At 41.8% G+C, this 19,733-nt stretch overlaps 1 protein-coding gene and 1 long non-coding RNA gene across 4 annotated transcripts in view; both read left to right on the plus strand.

Annotated features, from left to right (window-relative positions):
• Positions 1 to 316: 316 nt before the first annotated feature.
• LOC139804611 (uncharacterized) lies at positions 317 to 3,585 on the plus strand. Its single transcript, XR_011729451.1, has 3 exons — positions 317 to 993; positions 1,126 to 1,269; positions 1,494 to 3,585. It is a non-coding gene; the product is annotated as an uncharacterized lncRNA (long non-coding RNA).
• Positions 3,586 to 3,592: 7 nt separating this feature from the next.
• Positions 3,593 to 19,733, plus strand: part of LOC139804609 (mucin-5B) — a 43,879-nt gene continuing 27,738 nt past the window's right edge. For 2 of the 3 annotated variants that reach the window (XM_071762030.1, XM_071762032.1), the window contains exons 1-14: positions 3,593 to 3,978; positions 5,630 to 5,885; positions 7,304 to 7,418; positions 8,861 to 8,948; positions 10,897 to 11,030; positions 11,413 to 11,638; positions 12,420 to 12,545; positions 13,270 to 13,387; positions 14,900 to 15,038; positions 15,627 to 15,728; positions 16,863 to 16,932; positions 17,482 to 17,619; positions 18,297 to 18,461; positions 19,359 to 19,453. In XM_071762030.1, coding sequence (XP_071618131.1) covers positions 3,897 to 3,978; positions 5,630 to 5,885; positions 7,304 to 7,418; positions 8,861 to 8,948; positions 10,897 to 11,030; positions 11,413 to 11,638; positions 12,420 to 12,545; positions 13,270 to 13,387; positions 14,900 to 15,038; positions 15,627 to 15,728; positions 16,863 to 16,932; positions 17,482 to 17,619; positions 18,297 to 18,461; positions 19,359 to 19,453 — 1,854 coding nt within the window. In that variant the 5' untranslated portion in view covers positions 3,593 to 3,896. Of the gene's footprint in view, positions 3,979 to 5,629; positions 5,886 to 6,791; positions 7,432 to 8,860; positions 8,949 to 10,896; positions 11,031 to 11,412; positions 11,639 to 12,419; positions 12,546 to 13,269; positions 13,388 to 14,899; positions 15,039 to 15,626; positions 15,729 to 16,862; positions 16,933 to 17,481; positions 17,620 to 18,296; positions 18,462 to 19,358; positions 19,454 to 19,733 lie in introns of those variants that run through there. The other variant, XM_071762031.1, reaches the window with a different exon arrangement.

Consider the following 19,733-nt stretch of genomic DNA (forward strand, 5'->3'; position numbering starts at 1 on the left):
CCATCTCCTATCAGAAATAAAATACTGAAGGCATTCTTCATGTATTTAGTCAACAGTTAATGACAGTAATTCATTCCCTGCTTTTGCTCCACCTGTTACAGATCCTTACTGCCAGCTGTCTCAAGCTGCATGGTGGATGCAAATCTGATTGATCAAATAAATCTTTGATGTGAATTTCCTAAAATCTATGGAGTTATACCAATGGTTAAAAAATAATCCATGTTCTTGAATTCTTCTGGCAATTTACAATGCTCAAAATAGGGTTCTAAGCATCAGTTTTTGAGGTATTATGCCAAATTCACTTCAGATGTTTTTATCACATGGATGATTAGCACAAGAGGGCTTGACATGAAATGCTAATTAATTGTTTTGCTAACTCATATTGCTTTGTTAATGAAGTAATCAGCATTTCTCTAGTGTTATTACCTAGTCAGTGATTGTCTAACACCATGTGATAGCAGATTCACATTTTAAGAAACCATATCAGCTTTGCCTGATGATTTTCAGGCTCAACCCCACCAGTGTTTGGGCTGACCTAGGGTGGTGTTATCAAAGTCTTGGTTGCTTTAGATTATGTATGGGCTCATCTTTTGACAGAAGATGGCCCCTCATCAGCTTCAGTGTGGTGTCTCACTGTCAGTGGCATCAATCCAGCAGATCCCCACAACTTGAGAGCCTCTTTAACAAGCTGTGAGTCAGTGGTGTTTGACATGGGCTTCATGAGGGTTTATCTGCAGTGAGTCAGTGATAAGGGAGCTGAGTTAATATTTACCTGTTGTATTTACTAAAATCACATACCCTTTGATGGCAAATGATCCATGAAATGGGCTGTAAAAGGGCCAAGAGGAATTGTTCTTTTTACTGGTACAACTGAAGCAGAGTGAAGGCTTCTTGTGTTGCAGGGCCCAATAAGGGAAGGAGTTATTAAGCCCAGGATGTCACTGCAGGGGGAATAGCTGTAATTTGCATGCCTGCAGTAGAAATAGTTCAGTGGTAAGTGAGCCTCTCTGTCAGGCTGCATTTCCTTCTGAAAAGCTATCATTCATTTCCTCTGAAAATTCCAGTGTTGCCCCACTTGAATATAAAAACTTCATTTGAATGTGAATATCCTTCCCCTGCCTGTAGCCCTGAAACCAGTGCAGAGGACTGGAGCAGGCAGTGATTTCTGAGGAGTGCAGCAGCTCTGACAGAGCTTCTGTCTCTGACAGGAACTGTGCTGCCCAAGGAATGGCAAAAGAATGGCAAAAATGACAGAGCAGCCAAGCAGAGGTAAGAAAATGGCAAGGCACAGAAAAAGAGGCCCAGGTTTCCTGTTTCTCTCATGAGCAAGATGTGTTCTTGCTTTTCCCAAGGGAGCATCCCAGATGACTGATACCACTCTCACTGCTGGGTAGTGCAGTGGATGGTGATTCAATGAAATACTTGTTTTATTCTGTCTGTTCCTTGGACACAGTTTTAGTGTGTGCTTTTCATGTTCTTCCCATTCCTTCAAGTGCCAGGTGGGGTCTCCAGGGGGAATCATGCCTCAGCTCCATCCTCCTGTGAGCCACCCCACACGAGTCCCAGTGGGCAGCCCCACCATGCCTGTGTCACCTAAGGACTATTTCAGCCTGGAAGCTGTCTTGAGAAGTAGTCCATATGTGTTTCCTGCTGCTTTTGCACTGCCTGATGGGAATAAAGGGATTTTTTTTTTTCCTAGGGCCAGGAATTGTGCTCCTAGAGTTCTGTTCTTTCTGCTGTCTTATCAATATGAATAAACTGGGTGTCTCATTTGTTTGGGTGGGGATGGGAAAGGAAGAGGAGTATGTTTTTAAAACATGTATTCTATCTTAGCAGAGTTCTGTACTTGGATTTTGACACTGGCATTGATTTGGGAAAGTTACTACATTCCAGCTTTCCATCTTTATCCTCACCTGAACTCTCTGTCAGTGTCTGGAGTCTTCTTACCTAATTGCTCTTTCTCCTGAGCTTCACAGCCCTTCCCCATTCCTGTCACTGACACTGTTCTGTGGCCAGCACTGGGATTCCATTTGAAAGTTCCTGGGGAATCTGTTAGGTTTGGCTGTTACCCTTACACTATATTTGATCTCAGATCCTCTTCATAGCTCCAGTGTCATCTTCTCATGGTTCAGTTTGTCTGCCAGACTTTCTGCCAGTCTACTTTGTAACTAAGCTGAATGGAATTCATCAGGGAAAAGGTGCTGTGGGGAAAAGGACCAGCAGCAGGAATCTCTTAACTCCCAGATCTGGTGCCATAACGTCTGTCAGCTCTGAATTCCAGCCAAAATGGCAGTGCTGCAAGAACAGACTTTCCCTTCCAGTAGTGCCCTGCAGCTGACAATGGAATTAATGGGGCACGGACAGTGAGAAAGGGGTAACATGAACTCATGTTTCATGTCCTGCACAATGCCCTTGCCTGCCAGTGCAGCATTTTCTTAAAAGCAAGGGCAGCAGCAAATCTTCCCCTGGCAGACTCCTGCACCTGCAGTGCTGTAAGCCACTGCCATCTGCATTTCATGGCTGCAGAGGGAACAGCTGAAAGCAGCAGCAGCAGGCCAGCCTCAGGACATTTGGATGTGTGAATGCTGGAAACTGGGGAAGCAGTGAGCAGGGCACTTGTCCAGGACACCTCCCAAATAAAAGGGCTCCCACCCCTTGCAGTGAATGCGTGGGCAGATCTGACCCCAGGGTTTGTAAAGGACTCAAACCCAACCTCACTTCAAACTCTGTCTGTGCCCACTGACTGCTGGCAGTCCCTCTGCCATTGGTGTATTCCCAAAGGGCCATGGAGAAGCTGGAATGGTGGGAATCCCTGTGTTTGGTTTGCTGGGATTGGATGAGGGCCTTCCTCTGTGTCAGAGGCAGTTCTCCCACAGCAGAGATCAGGAGAAGAGATGCTAGGTCAGCTTGTGCCAACAAAAATAAGTAAACCTCTAAAAGATACCCCAAAATCACTGCCATCAAACATCTGTGACAGGATATCTTAAGAGTTGTCATGTAGTGGAGTGTAGATCAGTTCAGGACTGAGCCTGCTGGATTTTTTATGGGGATGTGATGGGGTAATAAAGAACTCTGAGAGAAGCAAGAGGCCCTTTTGCAGCAGTATAGTTTAGGAGGTGAAGGAATATATTGTGGTCTACATTTTGGTGGGACTTGGGCACTCCTCCTTTATGCTTTTTGAGAAACTACAATCTCTGTGTGGATAAAGAATAACTTAAATTCCATTATGTGAGTGGTACAGTTAAATCCCATTTGTGCAGCAGAGGTGAGAATTTTGCACTGGATGAAAGTCACTCCTGGTTTGTTGAAGCAGTTGATCTCTTGCCCTTTTTTGTAAGACACTTTGCATACACTTCTTATAGAACAGTGCTCTCCTGCCAAATTTTGTTGTCTAAATAAACAAGAGATCTTAGAATATTTTTTACTCTAACATTTAGAAGTCTTCATCAAGCTGGAAGAGGTGACACTTTTTTCGTGAGCTGGGGGACTGTGCTGATGTGCAAGACAGAGAAAAAGTTCTGAAAGGCAGCAGTAATTGCTTTACTAATCAGATCTTATGAAAAGAAGGCTGTTGTTACAAAAAAAAAAAAAAAAAAAAGCAACACTGAAGGGGTGTAGGGACCTCTGTACCTCTGTTAAAGAAAGGAAATAAGGAAAGGCCATCTCTCTGTCTCCACATAAAGCAAGGAAGAACTGGGTACCTCTTGTTTGAAGACAGGAGGTTTGCTGGGTGCTAATGAACCACTGAAAGAAAACTGAATGAAGCTCCACCTTTCAGGGACTCAGCCATCAATATTTTGTTCCCATGCCAAATTCCTGGACTATAAAACTCTGCCTATAAGCCAAGAAAAAAACACTTCCCTGGAAGGATTTTCAAGTTACCATTTCATGGCAAGATGGACATAAAACAGGGGAGGTCATTTTGGATCTTCTGCTTAATTTGGAGTTGTTGCAAAGGCAAAGAACCAGTTCAGATAGGTAAGAAAAAAAATACCTAATTCTCAGATTATTTGCTCAAATATTGCTCTGCATATAGGTGAAAAATAGAGTTGCCAAATGGAAACATATACATATTCATGTAAAAGCTGTAGGCATACCAGATACTGTTTAGCATTGTACATTTTCATCCTTAATGTTAACCGTTTAAGTATGTTAATTTTTTTTTCTTCCAATACAAAGTGGTTTATTCAATGTTTTCTGTCTTAAGTGACTGATCTTAAAAAGGAGACTCTCTGGATGCAGTTTGCATCATAAAAAATGGTGGCACCATTTTCAACACATTTCACATGTATTCTTTATAGCAGGAATATGTTACCATAATGCTTTCTAGGCTTGGTTGACCATTCCAGCATTAGGACTAAGCAAGTTTTTTGTGGTTTGGTGCATCCTTGCCTCCTGATTTGGTTTTGAATGTCTCAGGCTTCCCCCAGCTGCTCAGTACACAAACAGCTGATGTGACAGCTATTGCTGCCATAGTAATCTCACAACTCCCCTTCCAAGAGCAGCCAAACTTTCTCATTTCCCCTCACTGTGATGTAGAAAAGTGCTACATCACCTACTGCATTTTAGTGCTGCAGACACCCATAGTCTTGTTAAAAAGCTGTTTCTTTCAGGACTGCTTGGCACTTGAGTCTGTTGCTCATTTCTAACATTAAGATCTGAATTTTTCAGTGTTCCTCTGCTGATTGCTAGGTAGGAATATTTCATAATATTTTAGAGTACACTGAGTACATTAATGTCTCAGTGATTTGAAATGTGTTGCTATGGTAATTCTCCTGAATCTGCTACATGAAAAACACAAAGATTTGCCTGTTTTAATTTGTCATATTTTCAGATGGGCCCAGGAGAAATATAAAAATAATTCTGCAGCAAGCATAAAGTTGAATTCCAGTTGATTTAGATTGGCTTTGTGCAGTTCAGTGGTATGGAAACTGCTTTCTGAAGTGATGTCTTAGATGCAGTTAATGGATCAGGATCTTTGGTAGAGGTCCAGCTCAGAGGTCCACAACATAAATTTTTGGTAGAGATGAAAACCCAGTAGCTGTGAGCTGAGTCCTGAGGCTGATGGCAGCTGCTGAGAGCACTGGCTGCCATTTTGCTCTGATATCTACTGGAAATGGCTCAATTCAGGACTTTGGACCAAAGTCTGGGTTACAAAGCAGGATTTTAAAGCAGAAATGAGAGTTAGGCAGCCAGGATGGAGTTCCCTTCCCTTCACTTCAGATACCTACAGTGTAAATGCTGGGGTGTTGCAGCTGCATTTGCACACCTCAGCCACCTTTGTGGCAGTGGGGAGGAACGTGCAGTCTTGGCCCATTTTCTTCTAAGGTAGCCATGTAAGGCAGGGAAGCCACCTCACAGTGCTTCTCATGGCTAACTGTAAAGGAGTTTGGACTCATCTGCTCACACTGAAGGTATCTCTGGCATGGACTTCATAATTTCAGTGAGATGAAACTCCTGACAAGTTAGTGTCCTCCCAGGGTTAAAATTTTTGGCTTTGAAAAATCTCTTACATTTTTGGAAAAAAAAACCAAAAAACAAAAAACAAACAAACAAACAAAAAAAAAAGGAAAAAATGAAATTCAGTGTGGGGTGAATGTCTAAGCTCCCATCCTCTGACTCTTTTTAGTCCAGGTCTCTACTGTCAGTAGGAGTGAATGTGCCACCTGGGGCAATTTCCACTTCCATACCTTTGACCATGTGAAGTTCACTTTTCCTGGCACCTGCACATACAACTTTGCTTCACACTGCAATGACAGCTACCAGGACTTCAGCATCCAGATCAGGCGCAGTGACAGGAACAGCTCCCTCATCTACTTCACTGTCACCATAGATGGAGTCACCTTGGAGGTGAAGGAGACAGGCATCACAGTCAATGGGAACAAGTGAGTATAAACCACAGGATTGTTTCCCTGTGGTGCAGCAGTTTCACTGCTGTGTGCTCTCTCTAGGAAGTGGTGCTGTTCTGCAGAAGTGCAAATGGCTGTGCATGATATTCACAGTACTTGGAACAGGGTTTCCTCTTCAAAGAGTCCAGCCCAGAGTGGTGGAGGAGCCCAGAAGTCTGTAAGCAACTCCCATCCATCAACACCAACATGTTAAGCAAAATTCAGTGTTTATGTGAGAAAACCAGAAGGAAAAGGTTTCCTTGATGTTGGTTTGATTTGGAGGGATGGGTGGAAGGAGCAAGGCAACACATTTTGATTTTGTATAAAACACATCTTTGTGGTTTTTTCTCAAAATATTATTCTGTGGCATTAACCCTACTTTTTTATGTGGTTGCTCAGGACCAGATGGTCCTTTAGGAAAAAGGTTCCTGCTTTCAGACAGTTTATTTTTTGTTTGGGATCTTCTTACAAAATCTTCTTTGGGATTTTCTGACAAAAATGACAGAGGCTTGAGAAAGCAAAATCCACACCTTTAGTTCCAGTCTGAAATGAACCAGAAAACAAACTGCTTCCAAAAGGATAAAAATAATGCATAGGTTAAAAGTTATATGCAACGGTATCTGAAAGTTGGGCAGAGTTTCAAGGGCAGTCTTCATGAGAAGTGCTCCCAGCACTTGAAGGTATGAAGGGCCAAGGCAAGCTTTGGTTCTGGGAAGGACCTTCACAATCTTGTTGGAGAGAAAATTGGAAGCATTTGGGCTGTCTGCTCTTGACAGCCTTCTAGAAACAACCAAATCTAGAGTAACATCACTCAGTTGTTATTATAGTAGCAAAACCCAAAGGTATCTTCTAAATCAAAAGGGTAACAAAGCCCCTATCTTGTAGCTCTTTCCTGATTTTCTAGGTTTTACAGGCTCTGGGAAAGTGAGTGGTACCTGTCTTAGAAAAACTAAAAAGTAGGCTGAGCCACACCAGTACTTAAGTAGCAGAAAAGACTTTTTTTTCAAACCTCTGTGAATCCCAGATGTTAAGAAAAACTTGGAGGGATGATGAGAACCTGCAGTATCCTCATTTGGAGGGTAATTCTCCCAGTGTTGTGATCCTGCTCATTGTAACCTTTTGGTTATATGTAAACAATCAGAGCTGCATTAATATAAGTGAAGTGGTTAATGTAGTATTGGCACTCCCATGACCAAAAAGCATTGTGTTGGGGATTAAGGTTGGTAGAAGGTCACAGTGGGCAAGGTGAGCACACCTTAATTGTCATGCATTCTGTGGGTGAAGGATGACCTTGAAAAACGTGTCCCTGTGGCTGATTTGCTTCCTTCAGCTCTAGTTTTTATTTACTGTGTGTCTGAGAGGATTTCATCAGTGTTTTTTTCAATGCAATCTGTTTTGTTTGCTCCAATCTCCAGGATCCCCATGCCCTTCAGCTTGAAGAGCATCCTGATTGAGGACACCTGTGCTTACTTCCAAGTCTCTTCCAAGCTGGGCCTGACTCTCAAGTGGAACTGGGCTGACACTCTCCTAGTATGAACAGCCAGTTAGTTGTTTTTCTCTTGGTGAACTTCATTAATGACAGAAAGCAGAGCTGGGTGCAGGCACCGTGTTTATATAAAAGCTCAGGAGGGGAGGTATCCCTGTATCCAGTATCCCTGTATCCATGAGCTGACATACTTAGCTAGGTCCTGTTTCCATGTGGCAGGGGCATGGAGTCACAGCCCCCAGGCATTCCCAACTGATTTTATGTGACAAAAGGTGCCACTGTTAACTCTGGAGATCACACCTCTGTAGCTGTCTGCTGCCTCCATGGGGCACTAGCAGCAGCACAGTGAATTCCTTGAGCTCTGAATTAGTAATTGCCCTCTGTCTTGATGCACATCTTGAGTGACACCTTGGCCTCTCATTCCAAAGCCTTGCTCTGTGAGAGTTCCCATCTGTACATCCACACCAAAATGCTCTCTTCTGCAACAGTGTATTTACAGAGCTGGGTAAGAACATACCCTCCACAATCAGCACAGATTAAATTGATGGAAGTTGTATGCCAGGCTTTACAGTTCAGAGAGAGGGCAAAAGATGAACAGAGAGATAAAAAAAATCAGGAAGCAATCAAGTGGTATTCAAATTTACTTCCCCTATACTAATTAATACCTGGAGTATGACAAACACCAGCAACAGGGTGAACAAAATTTCAGGGTGACACACTTGTAGGAAAAGAACTGTCTTGTTTGGTGGACCTGAGTGACTGGTACTACCTCCAAGCATCTAGGAACAATTAGGTGCAATAATTCTATCTAGCAAGAATTAATGTGCTAACCTGGCTCTGTATTGCTCCCAGATATGGGCAGAATAAGTTATTCTGGACAGACCCACCCCTAGGAGGGGTATGAAATCTTCCATTTAGCCTACAGAGTAGAAAAAGCCTTAGATAGGGCTGAGAGCTGGCCAGAATCTGCTTGACAGCACCCAGCACCTGAGCAGAGTTACATGGACTGACCAGAGTGGAGCTGTGGTACCTTGCAAGAGGCACCACACGTCTGTGTCCCAGTGTCTCTATAACTGGAGACACTGGTCCAGGTATTAACCCAGTATTCAGCAATTTTAGCTCTTCAGTGGCTGAAATCATGGAATGGGTTGGGTTGGAAGGGACCTTAAAGTTCATCCAGTTCCAACCCTCCTACGTGGGCAGGGACACCTCCCACTGGGTCAGGTTGCTCAAAGCCCCATCCAACCTGTCCTTGGACACTTCCAGGAATGTGTTAGGAATGACAGTTGCTAGAGGATTATCTTCCTGTTCCAATTCAGCCTGTCTGCAGGTAAGTTTTACAGCAGGTTTGTAATGGAAAAGGAGAGCAGCAAAAGTGCTCAGGACTGGTTTGCAGCACTGTGCTTTTTTATTGTCAACATTTTGCAACATTATGCTGCTGTGGGCCAAAGCCTTTAAACTCTGGATCTCCTCTTTTCTTTTGTAGCTGGACCTGGAAGAAACATATAAAGAGAAAATATGTGGTCTGTGTGGGAACTATGATGGCAATGAGAAGAATGATTTGATTATGGATGGTAGGCCATGAATACAGAATTTTCCACTTAGAAATGTTAACCTGTGACACAAAACTTGATACCTGTTCCCACTTAGCAGTGTTTCAGATTTCCTAACAGACACTCTTAAAAACACATGAACATTTTCACATCCAGGAGATGTGTTTCAAGGGGTTCTGGGATTATTTGTGTTCCTCTGCAAATATGCAAGAGTCCTAAACATCTGCCTGGCTATCATGCAGCAAAACTGCCAGGTTTCTCATTAAAAGTAGCAAACTTAAAGAAACTTTTCATCTCAAACAAGGCATGAGTGCATATTCTGTCTTCCATTTTCATCATTTCACAGTTAGGTATCCAGGGTTACTATTTTGTGCCTCTTTAATGAAATGAAAGCATCGTCACTGAGCAGAGAGATTTCCCTGAGGATCTTTGCCAAACTGAGCACTAAACCTTGGTGTCATCCCCTGACACCTTCAGATATTGCACTGAACTGGAAAGAGGAGAGCAGAGCAAACAGCTGAGGCTTCAGTCCTGCACCAGGTTGTATCAGCAGGAAGAAATCTGCACCCTGAGGCATGAGCTGCAGGACTGGAGCCAAAATTACCCTTTGTGTAATACCTAAACTTCTTAAGTCACTGGGAAAGTATTTACTTCACCCATTGGGAAAGAATCCTGATCTTTTATTAAAAATATCACTTTAGTGGTAGATGTGTAGCTCATTTTCATATTCCTTATTAAACTTCTTGAATGCATCTTAGCCATAGTGCTGCATTTACTTCACCATTGCAGTAGAGAAAAACTAAAGCTGGCTCCAACTTTCTGAAGAAATGCTTTCCAGGTGAGAAGCATTGCTGTGAAAACCTCAGGCTCTTATGCATCTGGTTCCACAGATAACAGGCTCCCAGGGACCAGTGGGATGCCTCCCAAGTCCCTTCTTCCTGCTCTGAATACATCCCTCTACCTGGGCTAACAGGCAGCAGTCAGTCTGCCTGCCCAGGCTAACATCTACTCAAGGTCCAAAATATCTTTTCACTTTCAGACTCTTTTCCCTTGAGAAAAAGTTATCAGGAAAATTTAAAAAATCCCATTTCTGCATGGAGCAGCTCTTCTTGGAACTTTTTTATACTTAATGTCAATTGAGATCCTTGGCAAATCACATGGCTCCCAGAGCTCAAGACTTTAATGTGGTTTCTGTTTCCAGAAAAGTTAGTAGCAAAGAAACTGAAAAGAACTCTTTTGTGGGAGTAATTCTCTCAGGGCTGCACTTAGTTAAGGGCCTGATCCAGTACAGAAGAACAGATATGATCAGAAATTTGTCTACTAAGTCTAAAATAAAGAAATAATCAGAGAGCAGCAATTTATGTACTAATTTGCTAGTAGTAGCAAGATTAGACTCTCCCTAAAAATATATAAATTTCACATTTTTCCAGAAAAATTTCCCACATCCAGGATCAAGTCTCTAGCAGCTTTGGGAAAATGCACTCCTGTAGCTCCTGTGATGGTTACATACACGTGTTGCATGCCTGACATTGTCCTGCTCCCTCTTCCCATCTTCTCCAGCCTGTGGAAAGCAAGGGATTTCCGGATGATTCCAAACAATCACCTGAGGCTGTAGTTTAAGTTCTGATGTTTGGTCATTGCCCATCAGATACAGAACTCTGTCAGCTTAAATGCACCCACAGCAAACATCTTTGGAAGTGATTAAGTGCAAGAGCAACATCAGGAGTTTCATGTAATTATAATGCAAGTGTGCCAAATTCCTGGATCTAGCTCAACAGGAATTATATTAGGCTGTCATCTATAATATGGTAACATTTATTCTGGTAAAATTTGGGCAATTGGTGAAGATCATACCAACCCAAGAGCCTAAAGATTAAGTTCATCTTTATAGCCTATCTAAATAGCCCACCTTTCTAGCCCATCTAAATAGTTACAGTCTATTACTCAGATTTGTGTGGGGATTTTTCAGGATATAAAATGCATCCGAGGCAGTTTGGGAACTTCCACAAAGTAGAGGATCCATCAGAGAAGTGTGCTGATGTGACTCCAGATGGCCAGACAGGAAGACACCCCAGGAGGGAAGATGATAGATGCAGTAAATATGTAAGTATGTGTGGCCAAGAAGTGGCTGTGTTGAAACAAGTGTTAATTACACATGTTAATTACAGAGCATCCACTGAACTGAAGTTTTCAGTGTTTAGTCATGAATCTGAGCCACATGTTGATCTTACAGGTGAAAGAATATCCTGTTGTAGTGTTACAGAAATAGATAGTGGGAAGATGCACAGCTGGATGACAGCTTCTGTTCCAAGGAAAAGGGTCTCATGACAGAAAATGAAGAGTGGATGGTTTCCTGGTGTCCCTTCCAACCTGAATTATCCTGTGACCCTGACTGTGCAATCAAAAATGGGATGCACATCCCTAAACCTGAAAGTTGATAAAGTATCAAGTATTGCTTTTCTTTTCCTTCCTTTCTTTTCTACAGAAAAAAAAATGCAAAAAACTGATGTCCCGTTTTGGAAACTGCCCCAAAGTTGTTGCATTTGATGACTACGTGGAGACCTGCACTGAGGATATGTGCCACTGTGCACTTAATTCCTCTCACTCTGACCTGAGCTCCAGCTGCATATGCAGCACTTTAAACCAGTACTCCAGAGACTGTGTCCTCAGGAAGGGAGACCCTGGGGAATGGAGAACCAAAGAACTTTGCTGTGAGTAACTGCTGCTCTGGACATGTTTTTCAGGTTAGATATGTCTGCATGTGTTCTGATCCCAGCAGAGCAAAACCAGGAGCTCTGGTAACTACTGTGGATCAGTCTGTGGAAGTACTTTGACAGAACCATTGTTAATGGGAAAGCTTCTAAAAATTTAACACTTCTAATTTAAGGAGGAAAATTATTTTAATATTGTCCCCCTTATGGCTAAAATATCTCTGGATCTTCTTGAACTTTACTGTGCAGAGTGAACTCATGAACAGCCTTGCTTTAAATGTTGGTATCTAGTCAGAAGAAGGCCCTGTGGAATCTGATGTGTTTACCCTTAGAATATCCTGTGTTGCCACCCTCAGCAGTGGAAGCTACTGAGCAGGAAATCCCTCTAATTCCAGGAGGAAGGCTACAAAGTAGTTCTCCCAGACTGCTGCTGTGGATTGAGATAGAAAATAAATGCCAGAATGACAGATGTTTCAGACAAAGATAAACTATTATGACTCCATAAATGGTTTGGGTATCCTTTGCTTGGATCATTACTTCAGCCACCCTTGACCAAGTAAAATAATGTGCTATAACTCTTATTTTTCATCAGTACTGTTGTCTCCCAAAGATGAAGTAAAAGGCCATAAAAAGTTCCTTTAGAGGTTAAAGAAACCTGTGACACACCTGGATAGAAAGCTGTGAGGGAAAAGGTGGCAGAAGGAGTTGGGTAGTGATAGAATGGTTTGAGAGCTCCTAGAAATCCATCAGTAGCACATCCTGTTTTCATTTGGTCCTGCAGACCAGGAATGCCCAAACAACATGGAGTACATGGAATGTGGAAACTCGTGTGCTGACACGTGTGCTGACCCAGAAAGGAGCAAGATCTGTAAAGCCCCCTGTACAGATGGCTGTTTCTGCCCTCCAGGTAAGGCAGTTCACTTCTTCTGTGGGGTCACACATATCAAGGGACAAAGATGGAGGTTGTTCCTTTTCACTTAGTGTCTTTTTTTTTTTCATAAACATTTTGCCCTCACCTGAATTAATAAACTGTTTCTTCTAGCATAATTTAACAGATTTCTTCTTGGAAGAACCAGATCTCTAAATATTAGATCCTGCCACTGGAAGAGAGAATGGAAATATTTCTAAGGATTAGAGAGGAAAAAAAATGGTACAGATTTGGAAAGATGAGAGGTGCTCTCTAGGCAGTAAGAATTCCAGTGAAGGTGTTGTGGTGAGATGTCTCTCTGTGATGAGACTGGATCTTGCTGTAGCTTAAATGATGTGATATAAATGCACATGAAGTAGAGGCTAAGACGAGGGTCTGATTTCAGTCAGAGTCACTATTAGAAAAGGATGAAAACTGGCTCACATCCTTGCAATCTGGGGCTTGATAATTCTACTCACAGTGACAAATTGCAGTAAAGTGCTGGCATTTTCTTTAGGTTTTGCATTGCATTCATTTGAGCTCTGGTAGAAATTATTTCCATCCATTAACACCTGAAAGTGCCTGGTGTGGTGTTTTCCTTAAAATACATCCTCTTTGCTTACAGAAATGCAATAATCCAAAGTTTTTTCCTTACTCTAATCTTCCCTGACGGTGTTTCCCAGACTCATCAAAGGAATATTAATCAGCCAATGTGTCTGAACAGGAACTATCCTTGATGACCTCGGTGGCAAAAAATGCATCCCCAGAGACAGCTGCCCCTGTATGTTTCAAGGCAAAGTCTACTCATCTGGAGGGACTTACTCCACTCCTTGCCAAAACTGGTACTGTTGTCAACCTGATTGCACAAACAAGGCAGAGACATTCATTCCAGAGTGTTGATGAGTTGCATTCTGCTCTTTCCTCCTTTTTCTTTTTTTTTTTTTTAACTCTTCTTAATATTATATTTATATATATATATTTAACTCTTCTTTATATTATAATGCAAAACCTGGGTCTGAATTTCAACGGTGCAGGAAAACTTAGAGGTAGTCCTCACCCTCACATAGTCACCACCCTGTCTTGGAATTTTTGGAGAAAACTCAAGGTTTCAGAATGCAGAAAAATGAGAAATTTCACTGGTGATTTCAGAGGCATTGGCCATACCATGGTAGAGAGTTACATTTCCCACCACCTCCAGATCTAAAATATGCTGTTTCAGGACCTGGATCTCAAAAATCCTGATCCTTGAGAATGATTTGATTCAGAAAAAACCCTATTGCTTGAACCCATCTCCACTCATGAAGGGTGATAAGACTTTAGGTACATTATTCCCTGAACAGTTTTATTTCTTACTTTGATACCCATTTAGTGAGCCAACAGCTGTATGTGTTATTTGAGCTTCTGTGACATCATTGTTTCTTAACTGTAGGCACAACCTTTACTTTAAGGTGCAATAAACATGCTGTGGTGCATGCTGGAGTAGGTCAGATGTTCTGAAAACCCCTTTGGATTGGATATTTTCTGCATTTTGAAGAAATACTCCTCAAAACCTGCAATTTTGACAAACTGGAATTGATGGCTTCTGGGTGGTTCCCAAATAGCCACATCCTCACTTACTCCTCACAAAACCTGAGCTGTTGTGGTTGGGCTGTTCTCTTGTGTGCACAGTTCCAAGAATTACAACTGTTCAGGATCTCAGGTTCTCCACAATAAGCTGCTCAACTGTTGCACCAGCAATTTGCTGAGCCATGGTATAAAATGTTCACACAGAACAGCACACACAGGATTGTCACAGTTGGAAAAGACCTCTAAGATCACCAGCCATCAACCCAGAAAAAAAATGTTAAAAAAATCACCATGCTGCTAGAGCATGTTCTGAAGTGCCTCATCTACACAGCTTTTTGATGCCTCCAGGAATGGTGATTCCACCACTGCCCTGGGCAGGCTGTTCCAGCACCTGACTTCTTTTTCAGTAAAGAATTTCTTCCTAATATCTAGTCTAAGCCTCCCCTGGTCCAAGTGGTATTGCAAGATCCTTCTTGAAGAAGTTCTTCTTTTATAAAGTCAAGTAAACAACTCAGACCCTGAAAAACATTTCTGGCTTGACCAACTGAGTGTCTGAAGGAGGTAGTTCAAAGCCCAGTGCAGTTAACTCTCTCACTGAGAGGCATTTAACCTTCACATTTTAAGAGCCTAATATAAAATCTTCCTCCCATGGCAATTTAATAACCAGCTGACTTACAAGCTAAAAAGAGGGTACCATCTGTGCAGACTCAGAGGTGTTATGTCACTTCTGCTCTTTTAAAGCTCTGTTTATTCTACCTGTTTCATTTTTTTGTTGTTGTTTTGCACAGCACTTGCAAAGGAGGCCACTGGAACTGTGTCTCTCTACCCTGTTCTGGAAGTTGCAATATAGATGGAGGATTCCATATAACAACATTTGATAACAAGAGGTTCAATTTTCATGGCAACTGCCATTATGTCTTAGCTAAGGTATGAACAACCTCCCATCTCACTCCAATCCCCTGAGCATCATGAGGCATTAAGCTGTGCTGGAGCTTTGGGTGACTTGACTAAATGGCACCAGTTCACCAAAGCACTTCAACACATTCTCAGACATAAATTTTCCCCCTACATTTTCACATTCACAATGGACTGTGAGTCAACTGCTTGGTGCTTAGCATCAAAGTTTTGCAGCTTAAAACATAGTTAAACATACTGAGTTTTTTTACTGGATAATTTATTCTTACTGAATAAAAGTAGTGCATTCAGCATTTCTCCTGAAGCTGTCTTCATGTGTGACTGTCAAAAAGAATGTGATAAGCAAAACTTCTGGCAAAAAGATTGAATTCCATGTGACTGTCTGCAAAGAAGAATTCCACAGTCTGACAGCAAGGCAGCAGAGTACAGAGCAAGGAGAGTGACCATGATGGATTTTGGCAATGAAAAGCAGGAGCTTGCAGTTAGAAACTGAGTGCTCCCCTGCTTTCATTATTCCATTTTATCCTTCCAGAGACACCTTTTTTCCCTTCATGTAACATGTGAACAATGTATGTACACCCATTTTTCATGTCTTCCCAGAATACTGATGACACATTTGTGGTGATTGGAGAGATGATCCAGTGTGGGACATCAAAGACAATGACTTGCTTAAAGAATGTATTGGTCACACTAGGAAGAACTGTAAGTAACTTGCTTTAATTAGTAATACAAAATATGTCATTGTTATGTAGGTTCAAAGTTAGAATTTCTCTAACACTGTGGACTCGTTTTGGTGTGTGGCAATCCTAAGGCTGCAAGGTGAATACCAGCAGATGATGTGGTGCCTGTGTTTATTGATTTTGTGCTACAAGAGTTTAATTTCCTTTCCAGTTCTTTCAGGTTTTGTTTTTTCCATTTTCTTTAGCTAGCTAAAAATTATCTTTCAAGATATAGCAAGAGTCTTTCCCTCTCTTGTTCACAACTTTAGACTTTTCTCTTGTTTCTTTTTGAAAGATGGAGATTTCTACAAAGCAAGACCCCCTTCTTTTTACAGCAGTTCTGAGTCCTGAGGCTTTTCCTACTGCAATGAGTGAAGCAGTAGAATTTTTCAAGGGAAGGCCTGGGTCTTCTCCTGCTGAAGACTAAGCCATGATTGAATCTGAATCCAGTGGAAGCTGAGTTAGGGCTGGTGTTTATGCACTCCTAAAGTTAGACAGATTCATTCTGACTACTTGGTGTTTAACTGGTGCAGTCCCAACCTGGTTAGGAAATCCAACATCCTGACCTTCTGTAGTCACTGAAGGAATACTGACTATTCCTTCTACAGTCACTAAAGGAATACTGACTATTCCTCCTACAGTCACTGAAGGAATATTGACTATTCCTTCTATAGTCACTAAAGGAAGATGGGGATCTCCAGAGGACAGGTCAGCCCCTCTAAGGTGAGAGGGGTCTTTCCTGAGGGACCTTCTCTGTCCCTTGGTACTGAGGGACTTTGAGTCAGCTCTCATTTTGCATGTTACATTTCCCGTGATCCAAATCTACATGTCACATCTCACATGCAGTTCTCACAAAGGTAACTGACCTCTTGGGTATGTGAAAGCACTCAGTTACTAACTTGTTGCTTATAGAGAGAGTTTTTAATTTTTTCTTATGGCCTAGAGATCTTATCCATGCTCTGAGCATCCAGACACTGAGTTACGTGACCCCAGAGGGGGTTGTGTTTGAGGACACTACTTCTTAGTGCTTAGTGAAGCTTCTCAGATGGTTGTTGTCTGTCTCACATCATATGCATTCATTACTGTGAGCTTTTTCTTTTTTTCCTTTCCCCTGCAGACTATAAAAATATGTTCCTGTGGGAATATCTACATGAACAATTTCATTGTGAAGCTTCCTGTAAACAAAGGTAAAATGTCTTCCTTCACATCTTCTCTAGACTAGGTGGGGGTTGGTCTCTTCTCCCAGGCAGCTCTCAGTAAGACAAGAGGGCATGGGCTTAAGAATTTTTTCCTAATATCCAACTGAAGCTGAAGCTCTGCCAGGGGAGGTCTAGGTTGGATATTAGGAAAAAATTCTTTGCAGAGAGGGTGATCAGACATTGGAATGGGCTGCCCAGGGAGGGGATGGTTTCTCCATCCCTGAAGGTTTTTAAAATGAGGCTGAATGTGGCACTGAGTGCCATGGGCTGGGAACCATGGTGGTAGAAGTCTTTTCCAACCTGGATGATTCTGTCAATCTGTGATTACCCCACATATATTGACAGAGATAATTTTTCTGCTTTCCCTGAAAAGAAGACAATCCTTCTCATTGTTAGATCATCTGACTTAGGTGGATACTGGGTCTGGGACTCCCTTGGAATTCCTGTGTTAACCTGGATGCACTGATAAATGGTAATTCCTGTTTATTCAGCTTCATAAGGATTTGAAGCTACTTTTTTTTTTTTTTTCCCTTTTAGATGGCATCACCATTTTCAGACCCTCTACATTTTTCATCAAAATTCTGAGTTCAACTGGAGTAAGGATTCAAGCACAACTGAAGCCTGTGATGCAGCTCTCCATCACAGTTGATCACTCTTACCAGAATCGTACATCTGGTAGGATACATCCTGTCTGTTGAGTTTTCTCTGAAACTGGGTGATATCTGTTTGTCTTTTACTTCAACTGAACAAGTTATATGACTTTATATTGAGTTTGTTATCTTAGCAGCCTTGGTTAAGTCTGTACCTTTCCTGAAACAAGATCTTGGCTAAACCCTTCAGTTTGCTGAAGAAAATGAGATAACCTCTGTGATGCTCGGTGTGGGCAGATCTTTTGGAGTAACTGTAAGATCAGACCTTATCCAAGACTTGTCAGAGGCAGACTGTGTTCCTGGTTTTGTCACCAGTCTGCTGTTTACATCATTTAATCTTTTTGTTCTCCTGTTCCCTATCTGTGTAATGGGATTACATCCTGTCTCTCTGACCCCTTCTGGTTTGCTTTTTACAACTCCTTTTGCTTGTAAAACTTTGGGGAAGGCCCTTCTTTGTCTGCCAGTGTACAGTGAAACACATTTTAGAAGCTTCCAATCTCTGCACTGTCACTAAAAGCTACTGTAATGCAGAAAAATAGTAATTAGATGCTAAAGACAGGGTCCTATCTGACTTGTCTGAACATCAGGAAATCTCTGAAAGATTATGTGCTTCTCTGAGGTGAGGACCATTGTAGAGCAAAGAGCCTTTCCTTTTCCCTCTAATACAGTGATTTATTTTCTTTTTAATTTTTTTTAAATGAGGTCTTTGTGGCAATTTCAATAACATCCAGACTGATGACTTCAGAACAGTCACTGGAGCTGTGGAAGATTCAGCTTCTGCTTTTGGTAACTCATGGAAAACCAGAGCCAGCTGTTTTGATGTTGATGACAGCTTTGAAGATCCTTGTTCAAACAGCGTGGATAAAGGTAGCAGGCTTTTCAACCTTGGGTTATCAGTGCTAAGTAATTCTTATGACAGATAACAACAAAAAATCTTTAGAAATATTATAAGCACCAAAAGGAGCCATTGAGACTCCTGCTAGAGAGAAGACATTGGGTTTTGGAGGTCTTTAGGGTGACAGCTTTGCTTTTAAAAAATAAAGACTGCACTGCTGGAGACAGAGCCAACATCTTTGCTGATGACCTGGGAAGCACACAGAGTACCAATGAGATCAGTTCAGGTTTAAGGCTTGGTTGTCAATGTTTGGGCAAAATCTGAATCCAGTCTAGGTTGTTAGAGATGTGCTGAAGTTAAAAGGAGTGAAATTATCACCAGTGTTGACTTCAGGGAGCATTGTACTGTACCAGATGCCCTGTCTGCTTTCTCACTGTAACTGGGTTTGGATGTGTAGGATTCAGGCTGTACTCTCCTGGGTGCTGCCACATGTAACTGAAGCTTCAGCTTATAACCCCACTGATTTATTATTATTATTATTATTATTATTATTATTATTAGCCACACAACATCCTGGATGTTATTGCTTGACTATGAGGAATTGCCTGACTGTAAAGAACTAGGAAAGTTTGATGGAAAAAACAAAGAAAATGGGGAGTTCTTACAGATGTTCTGCAAATCCAGCAACAGTAATATTAATATTTGGAAGGTGGAACCTTTCTTTTAGGAGCTTGTCACCTAAAAACTTTTGTCTGCTTGTCACCCATCCAGTTGTGCATATCATCTTGATACCTTGATGCCCCATATTTCCTTCTGGCATTATCAGAACACTTCAGGACAGTCAAGTTCTGTGTGGTACCTGATAAGAATACTGATACAAGTTGTAATGTGCTTTATGTGATTATGGACAATATTTTTCCCCACTTTAGAAAAATTTGCCCAGCACTGGTGTGCTCTTCTGTCCAGTCCAAGTGGTGTGTTTTCTGCCTGCCATTCTGTTTTAGACCCTTCTGTCTACACTAAGGTAAGGCACTGGTTTAAGTGAGTGGTTTCATCTAGTTCAGAGACTTATCTGCCATAAAAAAAAAAAACCAACAAGATAAGATGGGCCTTTGTGTGTGCAGCCCTGAAATTATTCAAGTGGCTGCCATCACAGACAGCTCTGTTCCATGATCCAGAAGCAAAATAAGAAAAAATGGGTTTGCTCTTTTTGAAAACTGTTCACTCTTTGAAAAGCCAAGTCAGTGCTTCTGTATTTAATGGAACTGAGAGTTTTTCAGCCCCATGGATTCCCTCTGAACTGT

The sequence above is a fragment of the Heliangelus exortis genome, chromosome 18 (assembly GCF_036169615.1).
Source record: "Heliangelus exortis chromosome 18, bHelExo1.hap1, whole genome shotgun sequence".
In the NCBI taxonomy this organism is placed as follows: domain Eukaryota; kingdom Metazoa; phylum Chordata; class Aves; order Apodiformes; family Trochilidae; genus Heliangelus; species Heliangelus exortis.